Raw genomic sequence first — 27,972 nt, forward strand, 5'->3', positions numbered from 1 at the left:
TAGTGTGTGCACGGACGCAACAATTTGCCATGTTTGATTGCTGGGCGCTGCATGCAGTATTCGGATTGTTTATGTATGTTGAAAATAATATGCAGTGTCTTGGTGAGCCTTAACACAAAATTCTTGCTTCTTTTTATGATGCACTGCTAGCCTACTTGTCCTCTTAAATTCTCTTCTGTGAGCTGTGTTTTGACACTACAGCTGGGGCCCTTTGAATCCTAAACTGTTATTCCCTTTCATGCTGTTTCCTCAGCAGATAAAGCGTTCAGCTCGAATGTGTGGCGAGTGCGAGTCCTGCAGCCGTACGGAGGACTGCGGCCAATGTGACTTCTGCCGGGACATGAAAAAGTTTGGGGGCCCGAACAAGATACGGCAGAAGTGCCGCCTGAGACAGTGTCAAGTACGGGCGCGGGTGAGTGCCGATGCTTTGTTGCCTCTGAAAGAAGTACAAGTCAAGGAAAATCGTTTGCAGTAGCGTCCCGACGGCGGGGGTAGCTTGCACCCCCAAGCCTTCCCCCTCCTGCCCGGGCTCCACAGTACTGACAACTGCGACATGTTTTAGAACGGCCCGGGAGATTTTTCCTAGCTGCTGCCTCCTCGGGAGTGTCCTGTTGCTGGAGAAAATGCAATGGCTGTTTTTTAGGCTCATGGGCGGCAGTTTTTCACACTTGTCTTTGTTTTGTTTCAACCAATGCCCTGCTGATGGGCAGCAGTTTAATAACTGCAGCCAACCACTCCACACTTGGGCCACTGTTAAATAGACCTCCTGACCTTCATAGCTGTCATCAGCAGGACAACATACATATGAGGCAAGGTATTTTCACATGATATCGTAATTACTGCTTTAAAACATTTCTTTGTTGGCAGTGTTTTCTTCGTCTTTTAGTAAGTTGGCACAATGATGGGACATTTCAAAATAAATGGCCCTCCACACCCTCCATTTACCTACCAAATCTGTCTGCTACCATGACAATTCAATTAACAAAATAAAGCACATTTTAGATGTTCATTTATATCCAACTATTAAATTAACATGCAAAAAAGGGGTTGATTTTATGTGGCTATGCAAATTCTCTAAACATCATGCAACAGCAAGCTGGACGTGTGTGTGATAAGATCTTTACCCAGATGACCTTACCACAAACATTATTTGAGTGTGTGACTTAAAGTGCTAAAATTACAGTCGTGAGAATCGGGAAATGTTTGAAATTGCATTATGTTGTATTCTGGGACTTATAGTTTTCCATTCACGATGTTGAAATAAAGCCGCAAAGATATTATTTTGCGTTAACATGTTTTCCTAAGGATAAATATAATTAAGTGATTTGTATATTTTGTAAGTAATCACTGTAAGACAATATTATTCAAATTATTTGTCCAGGATCACCCAATTTGGTTAAACATTGAAGCCGGGATTTTATCCCACTCTGAAATTTAGGCCATTGACCACGTACTTTGAGCTTTACTTGGTACACATGACATGCATTACTTACCGTAATGACATTTCTTTTTTTACATTTTTTAAATTTACATGTTTATTAATTTTATAAACATTACAACCTAAATCCATAAACATCATAAAACTGAAATTTACAACCATAATAGCATTTCTGATGATTCTATCTGCTTAGATTCACATGCTGTGCATATAGCTCGACATCTAGTGGTAACCGCACAGTATTTCATCTTGTCTTTCGAGGATCGAAAGGGGACGTCGACATGGGCGTGCCTATAACACTATCCCTAACGTGACGTGTAGTATACCCAAAATCACTCGCGCGTCGAGGTCCCTCAGATCGTTTTTTTTTCGCCCAGCTAGCTGGTCGCCTTATGCAGAGCTCTTACCAAATAGCAATATTGTTATATTTCCCGACCTCCGGTCGCATTTATATTATCGCCCCCTTCTTGACAGTTGATTCCTGAACCACTGTTAAAGACAGCTAAGCACAGAAATTCAACGGCTGGTGCTCCGGTCGGCACTGCCGACCGCGTGGCCGGGCCTTCAGGCCGGCATATACAGTAAGGGAGTGTGGGGTCTGGGGATTTCTATTCTTTTCAAGAATGTCTTTCCTTCTCCCCTCTGTCACTTTTGGTTCTGTCGTCGCTTTTAAATTCCTGAGGTATGGACAGGACACCATTTTTAGATTTTGCCCTTCCTGTAAGGGAAAATTCCCATGGAAAGACGAGCACAGTTGGTGCAATAAGTGTCTTCCCCTTAATCACGACGAGGCGTTCTGTGAGGCCTTTAACCTCCTACGTCCTAATACTATTAAGGAGCATAGAGTAAAGCGGTGGGCAGCCTACGCAATGACGCAGGCCGACGGTAGCTCCCCTGCCGCCGAGTGTGATGAGATAAGCGACGACCAAGGCTCCACTTCAGACACCATTGACCTTACATCGGAGAGCTTTCGTTCCACTTTGTCTGTCCCCAGCTCCGCTAGGCACAGCAGAAGTCCTGCTATGGGCAATGTACATTCCGGTGACAGGGACACACACAAAACTCGCAGAAAGTGCACAACCCCTGGTTCCACCTCAACGGGCCATTCGAAGCGTTCCAAGGTGCCAACGGGTACGTCGGATATTTCAGCAGCACCCGCCCTCCCTGCAACTGCGGCATGCTCCCTGGCAGTCTAAGAGTAAGGGCGCCAGCACCAAAAACTACATGGACGTTGAGACGCCTCAGAAGAGAGCGCCGACACCGCTCAAGGCCCCGGTTGCGTCAATCTACGGCGCAACTGCCTACACAGTCCAAACACCTCCCTGTAATGCTGAACATCGCCGAGATCGTTTCAACTGTGAAATATAAGGACTAGGCTAAGGACACGTCGAAAGACACGTCGAAACGCCAGGAAGGGCAGAAAGATTACTCTTGGAGTCCTCTATCCTTATCTAAGACTCTAATTGAGAAATCTCAACGTTCTAGGGAGGAAGATCATCAGGAAGAGCCCTTTCCTCCTCTCTGGTTCCTCATTATGGACCACAGAGAAGTTTGAGGGGTGCATGAACAGGCTGGAAAAGTTTGTAGAGTTTTCAGAAAGGTTTGCTCCTAAAAGGCCTCGTGAAGAGCGCCCTTATACTCCTATTGCTAAGTTCCAGAGGACTTCTGAACCACTTCATGAAGAATAGTTTTTTGACCTTACTGATGAAGAGGTTCCTATTGACACATATCTACAGGATGATGATCCCTTTGCTGATCCTGCTGATGGTCCTACTGATCACAGGGATGGGGACGACGACCAGCCAGTAGATGACCCACCTTAGACGTCGCATACCCCGGACCCTGACACCTTATGTTTGGACTCCGTCCCCCCCACCCGTCTGCACTTGCCCCCATTACATCAGGCATCAGCTGTTATGACCAGATGGTGTTTAACACCATCTTAAAGAAAGCAGCCGAACACTTCCAAATTGCCACGCAGAGATATTTTAAAGGAGAAGCCTCCTATCCCATTACTTAATTCTATTAAGACGCATTGCTCCTTCGTTGTTCACACCCTCGCAAACTAGGGCTGTTAATCCACGGGTGGAGAAGCTTTTGCTTCCTTCTCCTACAGACCCCCTCTACATTAGGGGGCATGCCACCCCGCATTCTCTGGTGGTCATGACAAGGAAGAGCGGAGGGGTCCCCTTGTCCACAAGCGAGGCACTGCCTGACAAAGAATATAAGGAGTTGTACGCACAGGAAAAAGGATTACTACTGCTGCAGCATACTCCACCCGCATAGCCAACAACACTACGCTGTTGGCCAGTTACTCAGATGATGCAACATGCTGCAGGAGGGCCTTCAGGAGGTCCCTGAACTTGTGCGTACTCATTGCTTACGATTGTATCTGAGGGTAAGCAGGTGAACCACAACATTCTCAAAAATACTTTAGACGTTGCTGAGACAGCAGGAAGCGTTTTAGCCCAGGATACCCTGCTAATACAGCCCATGGTGAAGAACTCCGGGTTCAAGCCAGAGACCCAGGTGTCCTTAATCAACAAGCTGGTGGAGGACTGAAACTTGTTCGGCAAGGCTGTTGGAGGAGGCGCTGGAAACAGCAAAAAAGGAACACAAGACTTTGAACCAAATTGCTCAAAGAGCCTTTCAACAGAGAGGGGGAGGTTCTCGACGCTCTTTTCGTGGGCAGTCCTACTCTCGCTCCCCTCACAACCAATATGGTTCTGGAACAATTGGTCCTCAGGTCAGAGGTCTACCTCCACTACCCCGTATATACCTAGATGACAAAGCCATGGGAAAGGAAGGGGTCGTAATTCCACCCCTAGAGATCTCCCGGCCTCCAGTCAGAAATGACTTTCAGATCCAGGTCCCCTCCCTGGTCGGGGGGAATCTAACATCATTCCTGCAGGCATGTGGGGGAATTACAACAGACCAGTGGGTGCTCAAGACCGTCGCCCACGGTTACTGCATCGAGTTCAGCCGACTACCTCGATTCAGACCTCTGGTGTTAGGCGCCTTGATCTCAGAACACCCGAGGATCCTGCTGCAAGATGTCGAGATCCTGCAGGAAAAGGGTGACATCAAAGTCGTCCCTCTTCTACAGGTAAACAAGGGTATTTATTCAGTGTACCTCCTTGTACCCAAAAAGGATCTCACCATGCGCAAACCTCAGAAGTTTCGTATGGTTACGCTGCAGGAAGTAATTCCTCTGCTAATGCAGGGGGATTACATGGCAACATTGGGCATGAAGGATGCATACTTTTATATTTCAATGTTGCCAGCACACAGGAAATATCTAAGGTTCATGATCGAGGACAAGCACTGCCAATTCAAGGTCCTTCCCTTTCGGGATAGCCTCAGTCCCAAGGGTATTTACAAAAGTACTTGCAGTGGCAGCAGCACACCTGCGCAGGCAGTCCATCCCAGTTTACCCTTACCTCAAAGACTGGCTCATAACAGGGGATTCCTATGGAGCATGCCTGTGAATGCCCAAAAGACGATAGATCTTTTATTCAGTCTAGGATTCTCCATAAACGAGAAGTCCAGTCTAGACCCCAGCCAAGTCAAGCAGTTTCTAGGGCCCTAATTCGGACAGAAGACAGCCTCGTCTTCTCCTCCAACGAGAGTGTGCAAAACATGCTGTTTCAGATCCTTCAGTATATAGCCAGGCGAGAGGTGACGGTACGCAAGGCCATGCGACTGTTAGGAATGATGGCGTCCTGCATTTACTTGGTTCCTCACGTACGTTTGCGCATGCATCCCATGGAAGAGTGGCTCAACAGCCGGTGGTGTCAGGCCAGCGGACAATGGGACAATCTAATTGTTGTCTCGGCAGCCTTCGTTCTCTCTCTGCAGTGGTGGTCAAGGGAAAACCTTCACCACCCCCACAGTAGAAGCCACTCTCACGACGGACGCATCTCTCACAGGGGCTCACCTGTTTCAGCAGACTGCGCACAGCGTTTGGTCCCCAGCGGTAGCGTCTAACCACATAAACCTGTTGGAGCTGTTGGCAGTATTCAAAGCACTGAAGGCTTTTCAGACACAGTTGTAGAGGAAAGCGGTCCTGATCCTCACAGACAGCACCACAGCCATGTACTATCTGAACAAGCAAGGGGGTACTCACTCTCCAGGGCTATCCAAACTGTCCCAAAATATTTGGAAGTGGATTCTCAAACACAAGATGTTCCTGTTGTCTCAAAACCTGCCAGGGGAACTCATTCTTCCTGCGGACATGCTCAGCAGAGGCTTACTACTGCCCTTACAGTCCGAATTGCGACTACAGGAAGACATCGTCTGCAACGTTTTCGCAGAATGGGGCTTCCCAGAGATCGACCTGTTCGCAACTCTGGAGAACACACAATGCCAAGATTACGCCTCCAGGAACCCTCAGAACTGATCCAAGGGGAACGGTCTCTGGATAACATGGTCAGGGAAATTTGTTTACGCTTTTCCCCTGACTCCCCTACTCGACAAGATCGTGCACAAGGTGCACCAGGAACCAGTCAACATGATATTGGTGGCCCTGATGTGGGCTCGCCAACCCTGGTTCTCCCATCTGATGGAGATGTCTCTCTCTCTCCTCCAATGAAACTGCCTTGCCCATACAACATGCTATCTCAGGACAAGGGGGAAACACTTCATCCATGCCTGCAAACTCTGAATTTAGCGGCCTGGCTCCTGAGGTCATAGAGTTCGGGCACCTCCAACTTCTTCAGAGATGCATGGACATACTTAGAGAAGCAAGAAAACCTAACACCCAACATTGCTACACCAGTAAATAGAAGTGCTTTGTCATCTGGTGCAATTCCAAGAGCATCAATCCCATTGACTGCTCACCTACCCATATTGTGTTGTACCTGACTCACTAGATTCATGCCTGATTTTTAATTCCCTGAAGGTTCACTTAGCTGCACTCTCAGCCTACACTACAGCCCAACAGAATGTGTCGTGGTGGAAGATACCAGTTATTAAGGCTTTCATGGAAGTGGTTAAAAGCATTCATCCCCCCATTTGTAACTCGGCTCCCGGATGGGCACTAAATGTGGTATTAACTAGATTTACGGGGTCTCCTTTTGAGACTATGTATAAAGCGAGTCTCAAAGCTCTTACTTATAACACCGTCTTCCTAGTGGCAGTGACTTCAATAAGGAGAGTCAGTGAACTACAGGCCCTTCAGTTCTAGACCCTTTTGTTACAGTTCAGAAATAAGGTGGTTCTGCACACTCATCCTCGATTTGCGCCCACATTTATTTCCAAGTTCCATATGAACCAGTCTATAGAACTGCCGACTTTCATCCAGAAACCCACTAACGTGGCGGAAAGAAGCCTACACACACTAGATGTGCGCAAGGCAATCCTGTATTACCTGGAAAGAACTAAACCACTTAGAAAGACAAACCAGTTTTTTGTTTGTGGCAGCTGGTAGAGAAAGGGATCTTGTCTCTAAATCAGCCATCTCAAGGTGGAGTTTCAATTTCATCACACTCTGCTATACTCTTGCCAAGAGAGAACTGCCTTTCAAGCCTAGAGCACACTCTACTCGAGGCACTGGGGCTTCCTTACATAACATTCATTGCAAATGTTCCTCTAGAGTCTATTTGCAAAGCGGCAACCTGGAGTTCTGTACACACCTTTACAAAACACTATTGCCTAGACACTCATTCAGCAGTACGAAGACATCTTTTCACTACTGCTGTCAAGATTGGAGGCCTTATCCCGTCCCTCCTCACCTGAATCTTCTGTGGCAGATTCCTTCGGATTCAACTCCGTCTTCTTACGGTCCTTCCTCCTTACAGGAGTCTTGTTCTTTGATGTCTTGGCTTTCTTTTCGTGCAAATAGGGTCTAGCCCCTCCGGAGGCCACCGCGGCAGAGATAGAACCCTGTCCGCAGGGAACCCCAGGGGGCCAGACCTAAATCAGGGAAAAAGCACGAAGGCAGAAAAAACCCTGTTTCCAGATGGGTTCTAATAAGGAGTGGAGAATTCCGTTCACAAGTAATTGAAGTCTGGCTGCTGCTGATAGCTGAAGTAGTTGACCTCCAACTCCGGTGGAGAGAGTCAGTTAAGCCCTGCGGTGACAGTAGGGCGAAGCACACAGAGGAAAGATACAGGAACTCAAATAAACCAATAAATAAATCTTAAAGGAAGACAGAACAGAGAGAAATGCCCGTAAATAACTGTGCTAAATAAGGAAATGTGTGTAGGTAACCATAAGCAGAAAGTAGAAATATGCCTGCAGAGTGCAGTAAGTCTGCAAATGAAAAATTAGAGTGTAGAGAAGACGAAAGACAGAAAACGCCGAATCAAATAAACTGAAATGATTCGGCGGAGGTGTAGTACAGAAGCACAAGCGAGGCGGAGCTATAGAACAGATGAGGAGAGAAACGCTCGCAGAAGTAGCAAGAACCAAGAGACAGGTAACAAGGGAAGAAATTATGTAAAGCACAGAAGGTAGGCACAAGGAAGGCAAAAGGTAGCTGCAAGGATGGTCGGCAAGGAGGAAATATCCAACAACGAAGTTCCACACGAACCGGAGCGATGTGTACAGATACAACGCATCGGTTTGGGAGAGGAGTCAGAATTTAAAGGTACGGCCACCATCTTGAATGAGGACTAGAGCGCTCGCAAGTCAATGTTTCCAGCACTTCCAAACCTTCCATTCTCTGTTACTGACAACTGTTCCTTTTCATAACCCACCTCCATCTCCGTGTACTGCTCGCTAGTCTACGCACAGCATGTGATTCTAAGCAGATTAAAAGCATCAGAAGACATGCATTACTTACTGTAAAAGCATTTCGAAGGGATTGGTTCCTCTGACGGATTCCACATCTATGACAGGTAATCACCACAGCTGTGCTGCTTCGTAAAATCTTCGGCGTCTGCATCCTGCCTCAATGACCTCGATACGCTGTCCTTGAAGGCCTCCGTCGAGCCGACGTCACGGGATGTTATAAGTAGTTGCGGAGTGAGTGAGTTGCAGGCACTATCTGCTAAGCCACCCTTCACGGTGTTTCATAAGGACAGGGTTGTCCTTGGGGTTCGTCCTTCTTTTCTTCTGAAAGTTGTGTCGGAATTTCATTTAAGCCAGAAGGTCATTCTTCCGGCATTCTTCCGGTATTTTCTCCTCTCCTCCACATCCTGCTAAGGAAGAGGAGAGGCTCCATAGGTTGGATCCTAGGAGAGCTTTAAGTTTCTACATCTCACGCATGTCCCTGGTCAGAGTGGACGATCAACTCTTTGTAGGATACGCTGGAAGGGGTTTGGGACAAGCTATTACTAAGCAGACTTTGTCTAGATGGATTATCTTGACAATTTCTGAATGTTACTGCTTGGCGGGTAAGGACCCTCCGGTAGGCTTACGGGCCCATTCTACTAGATGTGTGGCTGCCCTCTACTGCTCTGCAGAGGGGTGGTCCCATTCGTAACATTTGTGAAGCGGCCACATGGGCTTCTCTCCATACTTTTGTAAAACATTATACTCCCTGGATTCTATCCATGGGCAGGACTTGGCCTTTGGCAAGGCGGTCCTCTATTCTGCAATTTAATTGGACATTCTAAAATTCTAAATTCTTTTCCCTCCTCCATACATTGGTACTGCTTTGGGAGTCTGTCATAGATGTGGAATGCGTCGGAGGAACCAATCCCTTCGAAGAACAAGTTACTTTCTTACCTGGTAACGTTCTTTCGATGGGATGTTCCGACAACCTATTCCACATCGTTCCCTCCCAGCCTGCCCCACTACAGAATTTCTTATGCGATTGCAGCTTCCGTTTTCGCAAGGCTTTCTGTGGTCATACTGGCAGAAGATTGGTGCCACGTGTTCTGGGGAAAAAACTACAACTGAGGCTATGGGCATTGTGCGTCCTACTTATAACATCCGGTGACGTCGGCTCGACGGAGGCCCTCGACGCAGGACACAGATGCCGAAAATTTTCCGAAGCAGCACAGCTGTGGTGATTACCTGTCATAGATGTGGAGTAAGTCATCGGAACATCCCATCGAAAGAACGTTACCAGGTAAGAAAGTAACCTATTCTTCTATTGATTGTATCTGCTTAGATTCGCATGCGCCCACTCTTCCTCCCCGCTCGGATGGAAGGAACATAGACATCTTACTACTCTTCTCTCTTTTCTGTAATCACTCATGATAGTCTCATGGCAGAAAAAATACAATCGGAGGGACCTTGACTCGTGAGGGATTTTGGGTACACTACACGTCACGTTAGGGATAGTGTTACAGGCACGCCCATGTCGACGTCCCCTTTCGATCCTCGAAAGACAAGATGCAATACTCTGCGGTTACCACTAAGATGTCGGACAATATGCACAGCATGTGAATCTAAGCAGATACAATCATCAGAAATGCTATTATAATGCATGTCATGTGTACCAAGTAAAGCTCATAAAGTATGTGGTCAAAGGCCTGAATTGCAGAGTGGGCTAAAATCCTGGCTTCAATGTTTAACCAAATTGGGTGATCCTGGACAAATCATTTAATCTCACTATGCCTTAACTGCAAACATTTGATTCAATTTGTGATTAAGTTCACACTATTACAAAAAAACTAACTTATAGTGGGGCACATTTAATGATTTTAGGGATACAATTGTGTCCACTCATGCTCCTGTTGTTATTCTAACTCTCCCCGTCCCATAACAATTGATTTCACAAGCACAGATATAGACTCCCCAGCCAGTGAGTGCACTAGATATTCTAGTGTAGAGGACTGCCTGTGGTAGAATCAACAATAATTTCCTGATGCTGCCAATCACTGAAGTTGTTTGGGCTGGCCAGAGTACTTCCCTACAACCGAATTATTTGAACCATTTAATATGTCTTGTAATGTATTTATTTGAATTTATGAAGCACGCAACGGCCCTGAGACATTGTGGCCCTGTTTCAGAAGATTCAAGCAGGATTCACTTAGGTACATACAGAGATACAGTGTGGTACAGAAAAAACAGGACTGGGCTGAAACATTTGTACAGACATTTACAGGATTAGGAATGGCACGTTCCAGAGGATACATGGGAACGGCCTGAAGGAGGTGCCTAGTTGAAGAGTTTGGTTTTCAGTGCTTTTCAGAAAGCGGTGAGGGAGGTTTCGTTCCTGAGAGGGAGTGGCAGGGCGTTCCAATTTTTGGGAGCTAGCTCTTTTAAAGGTAAGCACCGTTAGCTGATGGGAGTACAGGGTCCGCTTCAGTCTAAGTGAGTTTACCCGGTTAATTCTTTCTGACAGATACAGGGGTGCAGAGTAGGATAGGCATCTATGGGTGATAGTGAGGGTCTCGAAGAGAATACGCTCTTTAACTGGGAGCCAGTGGGCATCTCGTCTGGCCTGGGAGATGTGCTCCCTCCTAGGAATGCTTAGTGCCGCTCTAAGGGCATTGTTTTGGGCGATTTGCAGTTTATTCAGATTTTTCGATGAGGTACCTAGGAACAGTATGTTACAGTAGCCAGCTTTGCCCCGATGGTGTCTCTGACAATGGTAAGGCAGTTTTTCTAAGAGAGGTATGGTTTGACTGCATTAATGATTTTGGTCGTAAGTGCAGCTGATGAGGAGATGGCGCTGACTTGACGTTGCATTGAGAAGGTACAGTCCAGGCACACACCCAAAGTTTTGACAGCAGCAGAGGCTGCGATTACAGTATCCTCAATGCTGAAGAACCTGTATTGGCTGTCAAGCTTGTTAAGAATTTCCTTAGGACCTACTGTTAGGCAGAAACCTGTGCAGTTCCCTTAGGGACCACTGCAAAAGGCTTAAGACTACAGGTGTTGGCAGTAAACCCAATTGGTAGCAGTCTGCACCACCCAGATTCACCTGGTAGCTGTGGCTGAGCAGTCAGACTTCTCTCAAGAAGAGTTAGGCAGTATATAGAGTATACACAATAGGTACAGAGATACAGTAGCACAAGCAAACACTGACCAGAGCTTTGGTGTAAAAGTATATAATTATTTATTTAAAGACACACTTGTAAATTACACTAGCACAAAAAGAGGTAAGTAAATTCAACACACAGTCACTATTATAGATATACAACCCTGATTACTTATTAGACAAGTCTTAGTGAGAAACACTACTTATTTTCAGACATAGGTGAGCGCTTAACCTAAGATGGCACTCTTAATAAGTTATAAAAAGGCAGAGTTATGAAAGCACACAATTTCAATACTTTTAAAAGAACCACAGTGAGGCAGGTTAGGCAAAGTCTACTGGAGAGCAAGGAAGTTCAAATGCCAAGCCCACTCTTAGAGAGAGCAAGCGAAATGTGTCCAGGATGACACAGTGGGGTTATGCCCAAAGAGTCTTTGTAGATAGTTAAAAAAAAAGATTAGATCAAGTCAGGAAAAGTTAGTTAACAGGCCCCAGGCTAACCCAGGTTAGAAAGTCGAGGATTTACTGTCACCCCGAACGATCTGTCGCAAGGGAAGCCAGGTGGGACACAGTACCTGAAATGGGAAGAACGCTCCAACGGGGGCAGTTGTTCCTGGCAGCGGGTGCAAGTCGGTGTTTTGTCCAGAGGAAGAGGAGGTCTCGACGTGGAGGAAAGATGAAGGTTGTTGCACTGCCAGGGAAGAAACCAGCCGCGGAGTTCTCTGGTTACAAGGTACTACCCTTTTCTTCGCAGTAGTGGTAAACCGTGTTATCCCTGTTGCCGGGGTGCTTGGCACAGGCAAGGCGGCCACGAGATGATCCAGGAAGGCGAAAAGACGGGCAAACTGGTTATCCCCACCAGTCAAAGGAAGAAGACTCTCTGGACTGGAGATCTCCTCTGTCGTCGGGAAAAGTGGTGAGACGGTTCAGCAGGGCTCCACCGGTGGTGTCGTCGTTGCAGGTTGGCTCGGCTTCTCCCTCCTCGGATTCTTTAGGTCCTGTGGCGACTTCTGAAGTTCCAGTCCCCAAAGCCCTGCTTTTATGCAGAAAACCCCCATTCATCAGTCCTAGCTGTCACTCAAACATGCTAAGTGGTGAGCCGGGCGGCTCACCACTGGGCCAATCGCACCAGAGTGCGACTTGAGTTGCCAAGGTAACTCAGTCCAGGGTGCCTAAACCCCCTCCCACAGCCCCTGTGGTACCCAGACAGAGTGGCACCACTTTTGGAGGCTTCTGTGGAGAAGCCCGCCAAAAAGTGGAACAAAGGGCTCGACTTGGGTTGGAGTCACAGAAGCGAACACAAACACCATTTTGGAACCGAGTTTCGGCAAAAAATACCAACCGATGAATTTAATTTAATAAACCGGCGGTATGTTCGAGGCTATATTAAAAAGTGGTAGCCTCGAACAATGGGAAAATCCCATAGGAATATATTTGAGGTCGAATATAAAAAGTAGTATCCACTGCCAACAGCCAAAACTCGGTCGGGGGGGACTGGACAGTGCCCCCTCGAACAACAGACTCCGGGGCAATCAAATTGCCCCGACCAGTACGTCCAAATTATGATGGTTTGTACTGGTTCTGTTCACAATTTAAGACTAGTAAAGCCAATGGTGACTTTACATGCCCTGGGAGACAGTAGTCAGACCCAGGGTATTGAGTCTATGTTTGGGGGTTGCTACGACACCCCTGGGTTACTGCACGGAGGGTGCTGTGTAACCCATATACCAAAAACACATAAAGCCCTATGGGGTAAAGGACACCATAGCCCATAAAAGACATCCAAAGTCAAAGGAACACCTCAAATCATGTCTAAGAGTAGGAGAAAAAGAGTCTCACTCTTAGCAGGAGAAAAAAATAAACCCCAAAAATCCAGCAAAGCTGCTGGGGGACTCACTAGGTTTGGGAAATTAGCCTTTACAGAGAATTCTCCCTAACACCTACCAGTAGGATTTCTGTTTTGTCTCCATTGAGACACAAACCGTTGGCCGCCATCCAGGCCTGGATAAGGGCATAGGTTTCACTGAGGGTGGCTTCATCTTGTTCATAGGAGCCAGAGAAGGGGAGAAGAACTTGAGTATCATCGGCATAGTTTGTAAATGCTATGCCGTGCTCATCTAGATCATTGAAGAGGGGTAAGGTGAAAATGTTGTAGAGGGCAGGCGAGTTACATGAGCCCTGTGGGACTCTGCAGTGGATGGGGGACAGGACAGGACAGTACAGGCCTGATCAGAGAAGACTCTCATAGCCCTTCCTTTGAGGAAGGAGGTGATCTTGGCTGTGGCTTCCTGGGGAAAAATGGGCGGCTTCCCTGAGGTGTCTGCAGAGGATCTTATGGTCCACTAGATCGAACGCTGCAGACAGGTCAAGGAGAAGGAGCAGCGCTGGCTTGCCTTTGTCCATTGTTTCCTGTAATTGGTTCTTAAGGTCGAGTAATGCTGACTCGGTACCATAACGTGGACGGAATCTGAATTGCCTTTTCTCCAAGATATTGTTAGTTTCTAGATAGTTCTGGATTTGCAAGTAAGCAGCTTTATCTAGAATTTTTAACAGTGGTCTAACCCATGACTCCTTAAGGGAGGGAGGGACGATACCAGAGGCGAAGGATGCATTGATAAATGCTGTGAAAAATGGGGTTAGTGAGTCTGGAGACACTTTTATGGGGTTGGCTGGGCAGATATCGCTTTTACACAGTGAAGGCTTAATACGTTTCATGATAGTCATGACTTCTGTCTCGGCCACTTCTCTAAAGGCAAAGAGATCTATGTCTTTGTTATCCTGAGTGACGAATGGCGCCAGCGGCATCATAGCTTTGGGCAAGGAGTTGAATTGGGAGTTAATTTTATTCTGGAGGGTGTTTATTTTGTTAAGCATGGCAGTTTGAATATTATTGCACCATGCTTCATCTTTCACTGTTTTCTGCATGTTAATTGGAGGTACGGCCAATTCCCTGAATATTGCAAACAGCTCTTTTGATTCAGATTTGGCATTAGAGATTCTGAGATTGTAGGCTGAGGATTTTTCTAACGTGATGGCTTTTTTGTATTGTTTGGCAATAGTTCTATAGGCCTCTAGTGTGGAGTCAGTTGGGCAGGTTTGCCATTTTGTGAAAGCCGAACGCTTAGGGGATCTTAGGTCACTTTACTCTTGGGTAAACCATGAGTTGGAATGTTCATTGGTTTTAGCTCTTTTTCTCTCTAATGGGGCAATTTCTTCTATTGCTTCTTTAAGACTGGTGTTGTAGAGTTCTACCAGATCCAAAGGGTTGTTGGAGAAGGGGGGGCCTTAAAGCTGGGGGCCTCTAGAAATGGCTAGAACCTATCTTTAGTGAGGAGACGTGAAGATCTTGCCATGGCCGAGGGCACAGGTGAGGTAGGTTTAGTGAGGTTTCTAATTGGGATTTATTTATTTGTTTGTTTGCATTTTTAAAGCGCACAGCTGCCTTCGGGCATCGTGGCGCTGTTACAAGAAAGTTTACTTGGCATGGTGAAAATAACGACAACAGAAATGGAGACATGGTAACAGGCATCGCTACAGTTCCGAGGTTACATGGGAACAATGAGCATGGTACAGTTGTAATTTACAGACATTATTGCATGCAGTAGTATTATAAGTGAGTTTCACTTAAATAGGGTGGTTTTCAGAGCTTTTCTGAAAGCTAGGAGGGATGTTTCCGCTCTTAGTTTAGGCGGTAAGGAGTTCCAGGCTTTTGGCGCTAGGACTTCAAAACTTGAGCCGCCAGCTTTAACTCTAGTGAAGTTGGGGATTGCGAGTTGGTTAGCGTACAAGTCCCTTTTGGGTCTGAGTGACTGGACTGGTTGTATCCGTTCAGTAAGGTAGCTAGGGGCAGATTGGGGTATGCATCTGTGGGTAATGGTGAGTCTTGAACTGAATGCGCTCTTTGACTGGCAGCCAGTGGGCATTTTGTCTTGCTAGGGAGATGTGTTCCCTCCTTGGAATATCGAGGGCTGCTCGCAAAGCGTTGTTCTGTGCGATCTGAAATCTATTAATGTTTTTGGCAGAGGTGCCTAGTAGGAGGACGTTGCATTAGTCCAGTTTAGCGCCTATGGTTGGCCCTGGCGATGTTGAGGCGGTTTGTAGTGGACAAGTAGGGCTTTATTGCGTTGATTATTTTGGTTGTTAGGGCTGCTGAGGAGGAGATGTAACTGACATGTCTGTCCATGGACAGGGTAGAATCTAAGTATACTCTGTGTTTTTACAGCAGAGGAGACGGAGATTACCAAGGTCTTAGTTAGGAAGGTGCTGTATTTGCTGTCTAGTTTGTTGAGGGTTTCTTTAGGGCCCACCAGTAAGATCTCCGTCTTGTCTCCGTTGAGACAGAGGCCATTGGCTGCCATCCATGCCTGGATGATGGCATAAGTGTTTTGTAGGGTTTTTAGGTCTTGCTCGTAGTCACCAGTTAGTGGTAGAAGGATTTGAGTATCATCGGCATAATTGGTGAACGTTATGATGAATTCTTCTAGGTCATTGAATAGCGGGAGTGTGAAAAAGTTGTATAGTGTGGGGGAGGTGCAGGACCCTTGTGCAACTCCACGATTGATGGGGGAGGGAGTGGCTGACGCTTGTGCTGAGTAGACCCTCATCGCTCTGCCCTCCAGGAAGGATGAGATCCATGTTGTGGCTTCATCCGAGAAGTGAGCTGTATTGGTGAGGTGTGTCGACTGGGTCGACTAGGTCGAACGCAGCTGACAGGTCAAGGAGTAGGAGGATGGCACATTTGCCATTATCCATATTTTTTAGGAGTTGGTTTTTTAGGTCGAGTAGCGCTGACTCTGTGCCATGGCATGGGCGAAAACCGGACTGTCTCTTGCCTAGGATGTTGTGAGATTCAAGGTAAGCTTGTATCTGTAGATAAGTGGCCTTATCCAAGATTTTTAGCAAGAATGGCACTGTTGTAATAGGTCTGTAGTTGTTGGGTGAGTCTGGGTCTAGAGTGGGCTTTTTTAGTAGTGGGCAAACCCAGGCTTCCTTGAGGGAGGAGGGTACTGAGGCAGTGGCGAATGAGGCGTTATTAAAGGTAGCGATGAACTGGGCTAGGGGCTCAGCGAAGTCTTTGATTATGTTTGCTGGACAGATGTCCCCCTTGTGAAGGTGGTGATGATTGGTCCACGGGCGAGGGGTATTAGAACTGATGTCTACTGTGCAGCAATCCAGTCTAATATGCGACATTTGGTGTGCGTGGGGTCGGTGACACTTCGGATAAAGCCCGTACCAAGGAGTGCTTTGAAAAGGCTTTGCCTCGCTTGTCGTTTGAGACATTGAAACTCAGGTTGAAGTCTCCCAGCAGGAGTGCTCTGGTGTTATTGGAAAGGTTATCTCTTAAAAGGTGCAGGAGATTACCTTGGAAGTCTAGCAGCGGGCCAGAGGGGTGGTAGATGATATGGAGAGTTATCGTATTGTAAGGTGAGAGGGATAGTTTAACGTATAAGGTATCGCATTTATCAGCTACTGAGGATTTTATTTGTCTGGTGTCAAGGGCTTCCTTGAAGATGAGGGCAACACCCCCTCCTTTGTTGGTGGTTCTGTCCTGACAGAGTATGGTGAAGCCAGGTGGGAGGGCAAGAGAGATGGCTGGACCAGAGGCTTCATGTAGCCAGGTTTCTGTGATGGCGAGCACATCAAGGTCCAGGTCTGTATTAAGTCGTGGATCTCGATGGCATGCACTGGTAGGGAGCGTGCGATAAGAGCCCATTGGAGTTGGCTGGGAGAGGTTTTGGTGGTATTTCTTCTTTTGGATGTGGTTTGGTGGTGTAATGTCCTTGTCAGTTGGCGGAACAGTCGGCCTAGGTCTGGGTGTAGGCAGAGGGGGGGTTGGATTTCCTGCTTCAGTTTGTGAGAGGCTGCACTGTGTCCAGAGCGGGTTCCTAGCAATTGATTTCTTATGTATGTTGGCCTGGGACAAGTGAGGAGCTGGGGGCGTTCTGGCGGGCTTTGTGAATTATGTGGGGTATTGGGTAAATGGTGTGTGAGGTTGTGGGATACTGTGGGTGTCCTGGCATATGGGGCCGGAGTGGGGCTGGCATGTGGGGCCGGAGTGGGGCTGAAAAGAGGTGGCAGGAAGTGTGTATGTGGAACATCTTTTGAATAAGGCAGTTTGAAATCCATATTAGAGAACAAACAAAAGACAAATTATTTACAGGACAGTGCTATGGGTGATCATGTAAAGCACAATACAGCAGATAGATAGGCTTAAAGATGCAGTGAAGTAGACTTTTGGACTATATAAAATCTTGTGGGCAAATTCATGGTGATAACAGGAAATACAGATAGGCACAGCTGGAGGGGCTAGGCAAGGAGCGATTATCAGCATATAAACGATTGCACGTGCAACACAAGGATCACATCTAGGTACGATAATGCATTTAGACACAGCAGTTAAAATAGGGTATAGGTAATGCAGTTCGGCACAGCAATTGCCATACGGTTCAGATAATGAAGTTAAATCACAGCAATTACAGAAGGGTAGAAGTTAAGCAATTAGACACTTTGATCACCATGGGGTAGGTGGTGCACCACAGTGAGGTGCAGGTAAAGCGGTTAGTCGAAAAAGTCATAATACATAGTATAGATACATGCAGGGTGCGATTTATTATCGGGGGCACTGTTAATGACTCCAATCAAGCATTCCCACTAAGTCAGTGCCTGCTCTGGGATTGCTCAAGGGAAGCCCTTATTTATATATTTTTATGACGAGTTATATTCTGGATGATGAACCCTTGTATCACGCCCCTCTCTGAGAATCCCCCTGACCCAACTGAGCCAAGAAGTAGGTTTGTTTTGCAAATTGAAAAGGTTTGTTTGAAAAGTTAAACAATAGATATATATCACACTTTTATAAATAAATTGATAACACACTTGTGAATATGAGCAGTAATCAGCAATAGGTAATCCTACAGTGGCACAGTTCTTGGTTACTTATGAATAAGAACAGAGGACTAAGGTAGCAGAGAATGCTTTATATGGTTCAAGGAAATGCAAGGTGGAAAAGAAGCAACACAGAGATAAACTTGATATGATTTCAGCAAAATAATAGAATCACTTTTTCTCTGACAATTCACTCCCCCCCCCCTATGCAATGTAAGGAGATGGAAGTAACACACAGTCTTCAGGAATACAATCGCAGTACAATACGAATTCATTTCCCCCCTAGCAAGCTTAGAGAAACAGGGATGATTTTAAACACAGGCAAAGTACTTTAAAGGTGGTATGCAAAGAAGGGAAAAATATGCTAAAAATGATTTTAATTCCCTCTAGAGGTTCAGGGTGAGTGAGAGATACTTTAAATCAGTTCAGGCCAGCCCTATCAATGATTCAGGGATGGTGATCAGGTTGAAAACGGAATTCCGTAATGGAAGCAAAAGACAAATGTTTTTACACGTGGCTGGAATGAAGCAAAATGTCAAATTGCGGCAATTTAGTCGCGTGCGTCGAGCGCAATTACGGAGGAGGTATAAGGAGTAATAAGCTTGTTGGAAAGCTTAGAATCTCAGCTTTAAAATATAAGTCAAATCCCGCTTCTATCACAAACGGTTCAAGAGATACGGACGATTTTGTGAAGGTAGATTCTCAAAATAAAAGTAAAGCTCAGAATGACAGATGACAGTCTTGCAGCTTTGAATCAACAGGAGGGACACGATTTCTATGATGCAGTTCTCAATAGGTTAAAATAGTTTGAATTAGATTATTTTAAACTAAGAGATTGGTTTTGCACAGTTCTGGCTGAGTACTCACACTATGTTTTGGACAGGAATGCGACTTCGTCACGGATCGGGTCAGGATTGGCTGCGGTTCTCTCGCCACTGGGTACTGGTTCTGCGCACAGCGATCTGGGTCAGCTCTCAGCGATCTGATCTCTCTGGATCTCTGGTCTCTCTGGGGATTGATTGATTTGAAGTCTGGAGTCTCCCGGCAAAGCGTCCCGCAAGAAAGTGGAAAGTGAATGTCCCTGCCTGGCTTCCAGTGGCTCTTTTTATGTCTTTTGAAAATGGGTGTGGATGCTAACTTTCTTTGCCCAACCCACTCACGATTTGATAGGTCAAGGATTTCTCTTTGACCTGATTTGAGAAGGGAACAGTGAGTCAGAGTGATGAGGTAGGTTTATGGTCAGAGGATCCTCCCCTTGTCAAATTACACACAAATCTATTTCTGATCCAAATACCCATTTATCTATGTACCATTCTTCTAATATTATATGTCCAGTTAACATATTTTCTGTAGCACCAAACCATCCGATCCCTGTCTTTGTAAGATGTCGTGTCCACTTTTGACAGAATTCTGCCCTTTTCATCCAGATAATGACCTCTAAACTTTTCCAGATTTTACACAAATGTGCACAAGGGATATGGGTTTCAGATGATAAAGTGTCAGATTTTTAACATGCATACATTTGGAGTAACAACCTTATTTTCCGCTACTACTCCCCACAACGTATCACAGAGTCCTGACACCTCTTAAAATGTGCACAGAAAAATCACAAGAATGATATTATTTATATAATTTTTACAAGTCCGCATTATGAGTTATCCATCTTTTTAAAATTGTGCTCTGGCCCCAAAGGGGTGTGGTTTTCGAAAGTACATGGTGGAATTTCTGGTTTGTCCACTTCCCCCAAGCTCAACTTGCTCACAGAGGCACTTCTCCTCCGACTTCTCCCAAGAAGAAGCTATTTTACGACCCCCCCCAATATAACATTTGCTTTAGCCCAAGACAGTGTTTTGTTCAGTTTCCTGCAGTCCCCAGGTGCCACTCCCCTAATTCAATCAGAGAGGTGTCATCTCCTTTTGGCAGGGGCAGCAGAATGCAACCAGGCCTGGGAACACAACTGCTGATCAAGTATCAACTCCTGCGGGGGGTAGTTGTCAGGCAGAATTCAATCTCTTTAAGCCAGGCTTCAGCTAAATGTCACTTTGGTTCCCAGTTTTCTACATTCAAACCAAACTTGGAATTTTTACACATGCAGCTAGAACACTTTTAAGTTCAAAACTATGACATTTAAACAATTTCAACCTATGTGACACTCAAAAGTAGGTCACTCATTTATTCTAAACATTTCGATTTTAGTGGCTTTAAACCCAAATTCACTTAAGTTGTTGACATCCCCAGCTATTTTCCATACATACATTAGACAATGACTTCCTTCAAGTCATTTCAGAATATAGTTTTACATTGTATCCACCTCTTAGTAAGTCTTTCTTTGGCCTGGTTTGGTTCATTTGTTCAGTTTTACACAAGTGTCTGGTGGTTTTAAAACGCCGGCTTTCTGGTAGTGGTGAGCACCAGTATTGCATCCATTTTTGACATTAATAACAACAGATTTTGAACAGCACCTTTTTCCTTAGCACTGATTTCGCTCCTGGCGCTTCTAGCCCCTCACGCTCACACTGGTGGGTGGCAGGTCAGGCGACCATTTTGTTGTGCGCAGAGACTGCATGGTTCTCCAGGATTCTGGCACAAATGTGGGCTTTTCTGCCCTCTTGGATTTCCTAAGCCCACAGCACCAAGTGTTGCAGCATAATAGTCCAAACGTGGGTCATGACACCCAACAGCACATTAAAGAATGCTACACTGTGCACCATAACAAGGTAAAGGAAAGAAGTTGGGCACACAACGAGCAGAGTGAGGTACATATAGTGCAATTAGATACAGTGATAGCAATGCAGTACATTGAGTGCGCCACAATGGGGAAAGGTGCTGGGGCAATTGGGCACAATAGTGTACAGCAGTCCAAGTTTTATAAATGGATGTCAGCAGGGCAAGATGCGCTTGTTTCAGGGTGATGTTGGCGCGTACGCCGTGCAAGGCTACAGCGTGCGGTTTTGAGGCGAGAGGCGATATTTTAGTAGCTGCAGCTTGTAACTGCGCTGGGATTAAATGTGCCGAAGGAGGCCTAGGTAGGCTGGATAGGGGAAGGTGGCATATGTTGATTGGAGTGGTTGGCCAAGCGTGTAGCTGGTAGTAGGAAGGTGGCGGGAGCCGTCAGGGACTAGCGAATGGCAAATGCTAGCACAGGGAGGTGCTTATTTAGGCAGGGAGGGGTTGAATTTAACAGAAGGAAGGCAAACTGATAGGGACGGGCTGCAGAGAAAAATCTGGACCCTTTGATTGCAACGTGAAGAGAGCGATTTTACCGCCAGGTAATGTTGGTAGCGGTTGATACAGGCATGTGGAGAGATGATCCGGTTCGATTGGTAATGTACCAGAAATGGTAGTGGCATTTCTTCAGTCTTCCTGGCTGTGACAGGCTCAGGGCAGGGGGCCTTATGCTACAGGCCTTTGGCGTTGGGGCCGGCTTCCGCTTGCCGCAATTGGCTCTTGTAGCTACGTCGTTCAGGTTGCTTAGCAACCAAATAAACAAAAGCGGATCGGGCGAGCGGCGGCCATTTTAGGATCAGCTGGGGGAAGCAACGGCTGGCACTTCGCGTGTCGCACGCTGCCTGGTGCCCAAAACTACTGTTATTCTTGCATTGTACACCTTCTGTGTTCATGGGTTATTGTTTTTTTATGATCTGCAAGTGGGGACAGTTGTGCGAGTAGGGGAGCAGGGTAAGGTTGATTTGTAGCAATGTATATATGTGCCGATCTGAAAATATAGGGCTTTGTATGGTGTGTAGGTTTTAAATATTTTGTGAGTTGCCTGGAGCAGTGGTCAATTTATGCTCCAGGTTGCTAATGTAAATGGTTTGTGTGGTCATCTGTGATGTCTGTAAAATGTATTTTTCAAGGAGTTTGGAGGGATGAGTTGGTGAGTTTGTATGGTGAATAGAGACATTTAGTGTAGACACACATCTTCAGGTGGCGCACATTCCAAGGTGTACCCTGGGTTGTTTTACTGTTGGAGTTGTGCTGAGATATTAGTTGATGTGGGGGGGTTAGAGGATTTTGAGATGGTTATTGTTATCATGTCTTGCCTAACAAACCACACAATTTCTGGTGCAACCTTTTTCACTTTGGAAGCATCACAGTTTGGCACGTTTTTGTTTATATACTTGCAAAATATTCTTTCTCCAGCTTTCATGCGTTATTATGCCATATTGGATGATTATATGCTAAGTGATGCTGCGTTAGGTGATAATGTGCCATGGCACAAATTCAGGGCCTACAGTTTCTATTCAGTTGTCAAGGACATACCTCCTGACTTCCCACTGATACATCAAAGACGCTGTGGTGCCACTCAATTTTATTTAGGATTATCGTAAACTGCAGATGGATATGCACCATGGACTAGCAATCTACAAAGCCACCATTTGAAGTGTTCGTCTACCCCCACCCCAAGAAGTTTTGCCATAGTTGTGCCCCTGGCAGCAGAAAGAGCAAACAGTACATTTACAGATAATTGTTTGATGTGCAAAGGTTGTGTTCATGATGCGTACCTTTTTCAAATGATGACTACAAGCAGATGGGTTTATCACAAAGGATCTTCTAAGGGTGTATAGTTCTTGCATTTAAGATGAGTAGGAAGGCAGGATCTGCAACCTTTTGGCTCTATTTTTGGACCTACCAATACAATTGGCCCTTCACAGTATAATCATTTTTTTAATTTATTTATCTAGCGCTCCTAACACAAGGGTATCTGGACGCACCCAATGGTAGAGATCCTGGGTTTCGTAGAATAAAGTATATGGAGAGCTGCAGGTTGCAGATCCCTGGTTTAAGGATATTTCAGGTTTTCGAATGTCGCCAGTGAAATATACCCGGCTTCTATGCTCAAAAAAGAAAAAAAAAACATAGGTTTTGAAAATGTTTGCGTGAATCTGTTTGTATGTATGCGTATCTTTTTGAGGCAAAGATGCAGTTTGTGGCCACTGAGAGCCACATAATGCACAACTTGGGGCAACGATAGCATGTATTGATCTAACATCAGGATTTAATTTAGGCACTAGCATTATCAGTGGGCATTGCAGTCGTATATTGTTCAGACAGGCTTTTCTTTGGACACAAACAGAATGAGAATGTTTCTCACAGGGGCAAGCCTGGCATAAAATAAATATTCAGAACCGGCCTAATTACTTTCTACGGACACAAAAAGCATAAGCATGTCATGATCTGGTTTGGGCAGAAGCTGCTTGAAAGCAGGCCAATGAGGTATAATTGTTCAGAGGACTCCTAGTTTTTCTTCGGGGCAGCCAGCACCGGTTACAAAATGTTTGTCTGCTGTTGGATTGTTTCATGTGCTGCCCTGCAGAACACAGTGTCAATCTTACATTGTTTCCCAATATTTCTGAATTCTTGCTGTGAAATGCATGGATGCAACCCATTATAAAAAATAAAATAATACAAATGTGTTTGAAGGGGGTGCACTGTCCAAAACCATACTACTAAGTTTAGGTGTGGATGCATGGTTCAATTCAGAAAAAACTTTATACGCCTCAATTTTATAAATTCACCAGTTGCAACTGCGCCAGATTGTAGCAGAATCATCGGATTGGGGCATGGAAGTCAATGAAAAAGACTAGTTGGGTCTTGCTATCTTCTTTGACCACTCATTGGGAGAACTCGATTTCCACCATTTAAAAAAAAAAGGGAAAAAAAAGAAATTCAACCCAGGACCTTTTCTATTGTTGTTCGTACCCCCACTCTTCCCATGCTGGATATTCCCCCGATTGTTTGGTAAGCAATTAAGTAAACAATTTGTGAGCAGTGGTATCATTTAATCGATTGGAATGTAGTCTTTAGTCAGTGTGTAGGATTGCCAATCTGTATTTTGTTCAATTTCTAAAATATGACCCATTGCCGGTGATTGAAGGCTCTTTTCTGCTCCCTAAGGTCAGTTTGTCATATAGCTAGTCAAAGGCCAGCGCTGCCAGAGGCAGAGCACTTTATGAGCAAGGAACCTATAACCTTTGCTTCATTTGTCCAATTAAATCCTTCAGTTTATGATTGTCTTTGTTTTGCTTAGATATTTCCCCACTTTGTTTAGACTGACTTCCCACCCCTCACTACAAATCCCGGCTACCTCCTGTTAGCACTTGGTACGGCCCAGGCACCATTGTACACAATGCCCTAAGTTTAGTATTTTCGTGGGGAGAAGTGTAATGTTTGATGGAAGCTTTGTACTTTAGCTTGCAATACAATACCAGTGTAACGTGTTTCCAGTTGAGGTACCAGAATTGTGCTCATTCGGACAAATTTGGAAACTGTAGCTGATGTTTCAAATAAACCTGTTGCTCTGATATGATAGGTTTTTTATAACGCGCTTAAAACCCAGAGGTTTCTAAGCACGGACCCAGGGATCGAACCTGTGGTGCTGCATGTCGTCTTGCTTCCAAGGCGAGCATGTTGCCACTGAACTATCGTCCCGAGACATGTTTCATGGTCTCCCATTAATTGTTCTCTTTTGTTGACATGCTTGTTGCCCTTACTTGCTTCCTCCGCGTTACCTTTTAACATTTTTTCTTAACATTTTATCTCCTGTCCATGGTCAGAAAATGCTTCGTGTGCGAGGAGATGAGCTTCAGATCTACAAGGAGCATTCCGAGCCGGTGACCATGTCAGAGTCTCTATCAGATGATGATCTCCCCATGGACCCAGAGTTCTTTCAAGAGTTCTGCGCTGGAGCTTTCGATGACCAGCACTTGGTAAGACACATCTAAAGGCAAATGAGAATATGATATGATGTAAGGAACTAGTTGCTTACCTGTTCTCCAACATTGGCATCTTTCATCGATTCACATGCTGTGAATATTCCCAGTCATGATGGTAATCCTTGATAACGTACAGCAGTTTGAATTTAAACTGAAAACCTCAGTCACTTAAGTGCTCTAGTATAGTCATTTTGGGTCATACTGCCCACAGCCAATACAAAAAGGCTCCTTTACCTCCACCCCTGGAGGCCATCTTCAGATTTTGGCATAGTGCACGAAAAGTGGCTGTATGAGCCACGTAGAGCAAGGTGGGGCAGGTGGGAGGGGGGTCACAGGTGAATCTATGAAAGATCGCAATGCTGGAGAACAGTAGTTACGGGTAAGTAACTAGTTTCCTCTCCAGCATTTGTTCTTTCATAGATTCACATGCTGTGAATAGATTAAAAAGCAGTAACATACCACATTAACAGGGCGGAGGCAAGCTCCATGTAGTAAAACATACCACAAGATGCACTAACCTTACGCAAACAGGTTGCAAAGGACTACCTGGCCGTCTCTGGACTACAGAATCCCTGTCAATTGAGTAGAACTTGGCAAACGTGTGCACCGACCTTAATGTCGCTGCCCTGCAGATGTCCAGAAGGGGAACTCGAGAAAGGAAAGTGTTCGTAGCCGCCACTGCTATGGTAGAATGAGCCCTGTTTCTGCCAGGGAGAGGCCAGCCAGCTTGCTGATGGCAGAATGAAATCCATATGGTAACAGAAGGTTTAGAAAGCACCTTCCCAAACCCATAGTGACAAAACATCATGAGAAGTTCCGAGGTCTGTCTCAAAGACTTAGTGAGAGCAACGTAGTATTTCAAAGCTCGCCCAACGTCCAAAGAGTGCAGTGAGCGTTCTGCTGGAGAAACCGAAGATCTGAAGAATACCGGCAGTACAGTCGGTTTATTTCGGTGAAACGTGGATGGCACCATGGGCACAAATGCAAGGTTTGTGCGCATGACCATCTTGGATTTGTGGAACGTTAAGTAGGGTGCCTTTCTGTAAAATGCTTGTATTTCGCCCACACGCCGGCCAGACGTGATGGCCACCAAGAAGGCAATTTTCCAGGATAGGAATTTGAGTGATTTCATAGGCTCAAACGACGGTCTCCTTGTTGGGTAAGATTTTCATAATAGTGATAAATCTTCCTGACCTGTGTCAACCCCAGAACTCATTGCTTGGACTTGAATATTTTCTATTGTCCCTAGGTGAAGGGGAATCTTTTTCCCCTCTCACCTTGTCTTTTACTCCTATTATGGGTGCCCTTTTTATGTCTCTCCCTAGTGTATGGTTGGAGTTATAGTTTCCTATAACTTTTGGGCTTAGGCTGGGTTGCCCATTTGGGCTTCCCTGTTAATTTCTCTTTAATGTACTTGGGTGAACTACAGTTCCCAGGGGGTAATGAGGGATTTTCATCCCCTTTACATTTTATATAGTGAGCCAGCACACCCCACCTTATGTGGAGTGCTAGGGGGATGCAATGTATCTCCTTTCTTACCTGTAGTATTTGTTACAATTTCAAGTTTACTTGAATGGGTGGCAGTGGTTTTACCTTAGTGACTTTTTAGTCTTTATTAATTGCAGGCTGTTAATTTAGCCTCAATAACGCACAGAAGGTCCACCATTCTACTCGAATGGTGGGTTCCTTCTTTTTTGCCATTTTTAAGTATGCTTGTTGTTTCGGAGGTCTTCCCGTGCCATTCTGGCACGAATAACCTCATTGGAAATGTTCTCTTTGGCAGGAATCCTTTGTATGCCCTGCCCAGGCTCCAGAGTGTCTAAAAAGGCAGGAGGCGAGGGAGGAGTCCAGACCGCTCCTTTCTGTAAACTGCAGCGAGAGATTGCAGAAGTTGTGCTGTAGTTCCTGATGATAAATACTATGAACCTGGTAAGCTGCTGACCAGTTGACTACTGGAGCTTAAACCGAAGAGGAAGAAAAGATGGCTGTAGTGATTTCCAGTGACTGTAGAGCCTGCTGTGTAACCGCAGGCTGCTGTAACCCTTCCTTCCAATCGACCTTGGTGTCACAAATGCGACGACTCCTACCAAGAGAATGGTGAGATCCACTAGTCTCAAGAAGACCTGCACTTTGATCCATACCATGACTTGCTGCCACCTTGCTGGGCAGCTTTTACCCCAATACCCTAGGACCTCGAGCCATTGTGTGGTGCATGGTCTTCCGAAGTTCGAATCCGTCCGAAACTCTGGTTACTTCCTCCTGGCGACTGATTCATTTTCAAAACCTATAGCAAGGTCCTGTACAAATGGACCCACTAGTATGTATGTAAAAATACAAATTCAATTTTATTACAGATTCATGTACATTTTTAGACATAAATCTAAAACAGTTCAGTTAAAACACCCAGACAAAATTGATAATAAAATGCAAAAATCAGCTCACATATGACAGTTATACACAATAACAATTACATAAACCTAAAACCATTCCATCTAACACAACCAGATGGGTGACAAATCACTATCAGTCAAATGTATGTGATAACAATTGTCGGCCCAACGTGTTTCTGTCCCTAGCACCACAATGGTTGGACATTGATCAAGGGCTGTCCACTGGAGATCTCCAATGTAGAATCGGATTCTTGTACTATCAGTGGGTTGTAGGTCACGTTTATTGAAGACAGGGAAAAAAACCCTATCAATATATCCCAAACGTCGGACGCGACCATGAAAGTGGAAAAGAAAAGAAACAGTCACTACTACTACACACCAGAAACAATTTACCTGTATACACCAGAGAAAAACATTGTTGACTCTCATCTGGTCATTGTTTGTGCAAACAAAAACAAACTTTACATTTAACTATGGTACCTGCTTGTTATGCATGGTAATGCCATATCAATGGGAAGATTAATTTCCAATCCTATTGAATGGGACTCCTTAATCAAGAAAATGCCTCAAATTGGCCACTGCAAACTGCTGTAACAAAAACAAAACACATTGTGACCTACTTATTAACAAACCAGAGGATTTTCAACGGTGCCTACTTTCATTATTTAT

General features: G+C 45.4%; 1 protein-coding gene across 3 annotated transcripts in view; it reads left to right on the forward strand.

Moving 5' to 3' along the window:
• The window catches only part of CXXC1 (CXXC finger protein 1), a 799,643-nt gene that overhangs the window by 299,330 nt on the left and 472,341 nt on the right, over positions 1-27,972 (forward strand). For 2 of the 3 annotated variants that reach the window (XM_069647456.1, XM_069647458.1), the window contains 2 exons: positions 254-412; positions 24,755-24,907. In XM_069647456.1, the coding sequence (XP_069503557.1) occupies positions 254-412; positions 24,755-24,907 (312 nt within the window). The remainder of the gene's footprint in view (positions 1-253; positions 413-24,754; positions 24,908-27,972) is intronic. The other variant, XM_069647457.1, reaches the window with a different exon arrangement.

Source organism: Ambystoma mexicanum, chromosome 2q (assembly GCF_040938575.1).
Source record: "Ambystoma mexicanum isolate Mex_15411 chromosome 2q, UKY_AmexF1_1, whole genome shotgun sequence".
NCBI lineage: Eukaryota > Metazoa > Chordata > Amphibia > Caudata > Ambystomatidae > Ambystoma > Ambystoma mexicanum.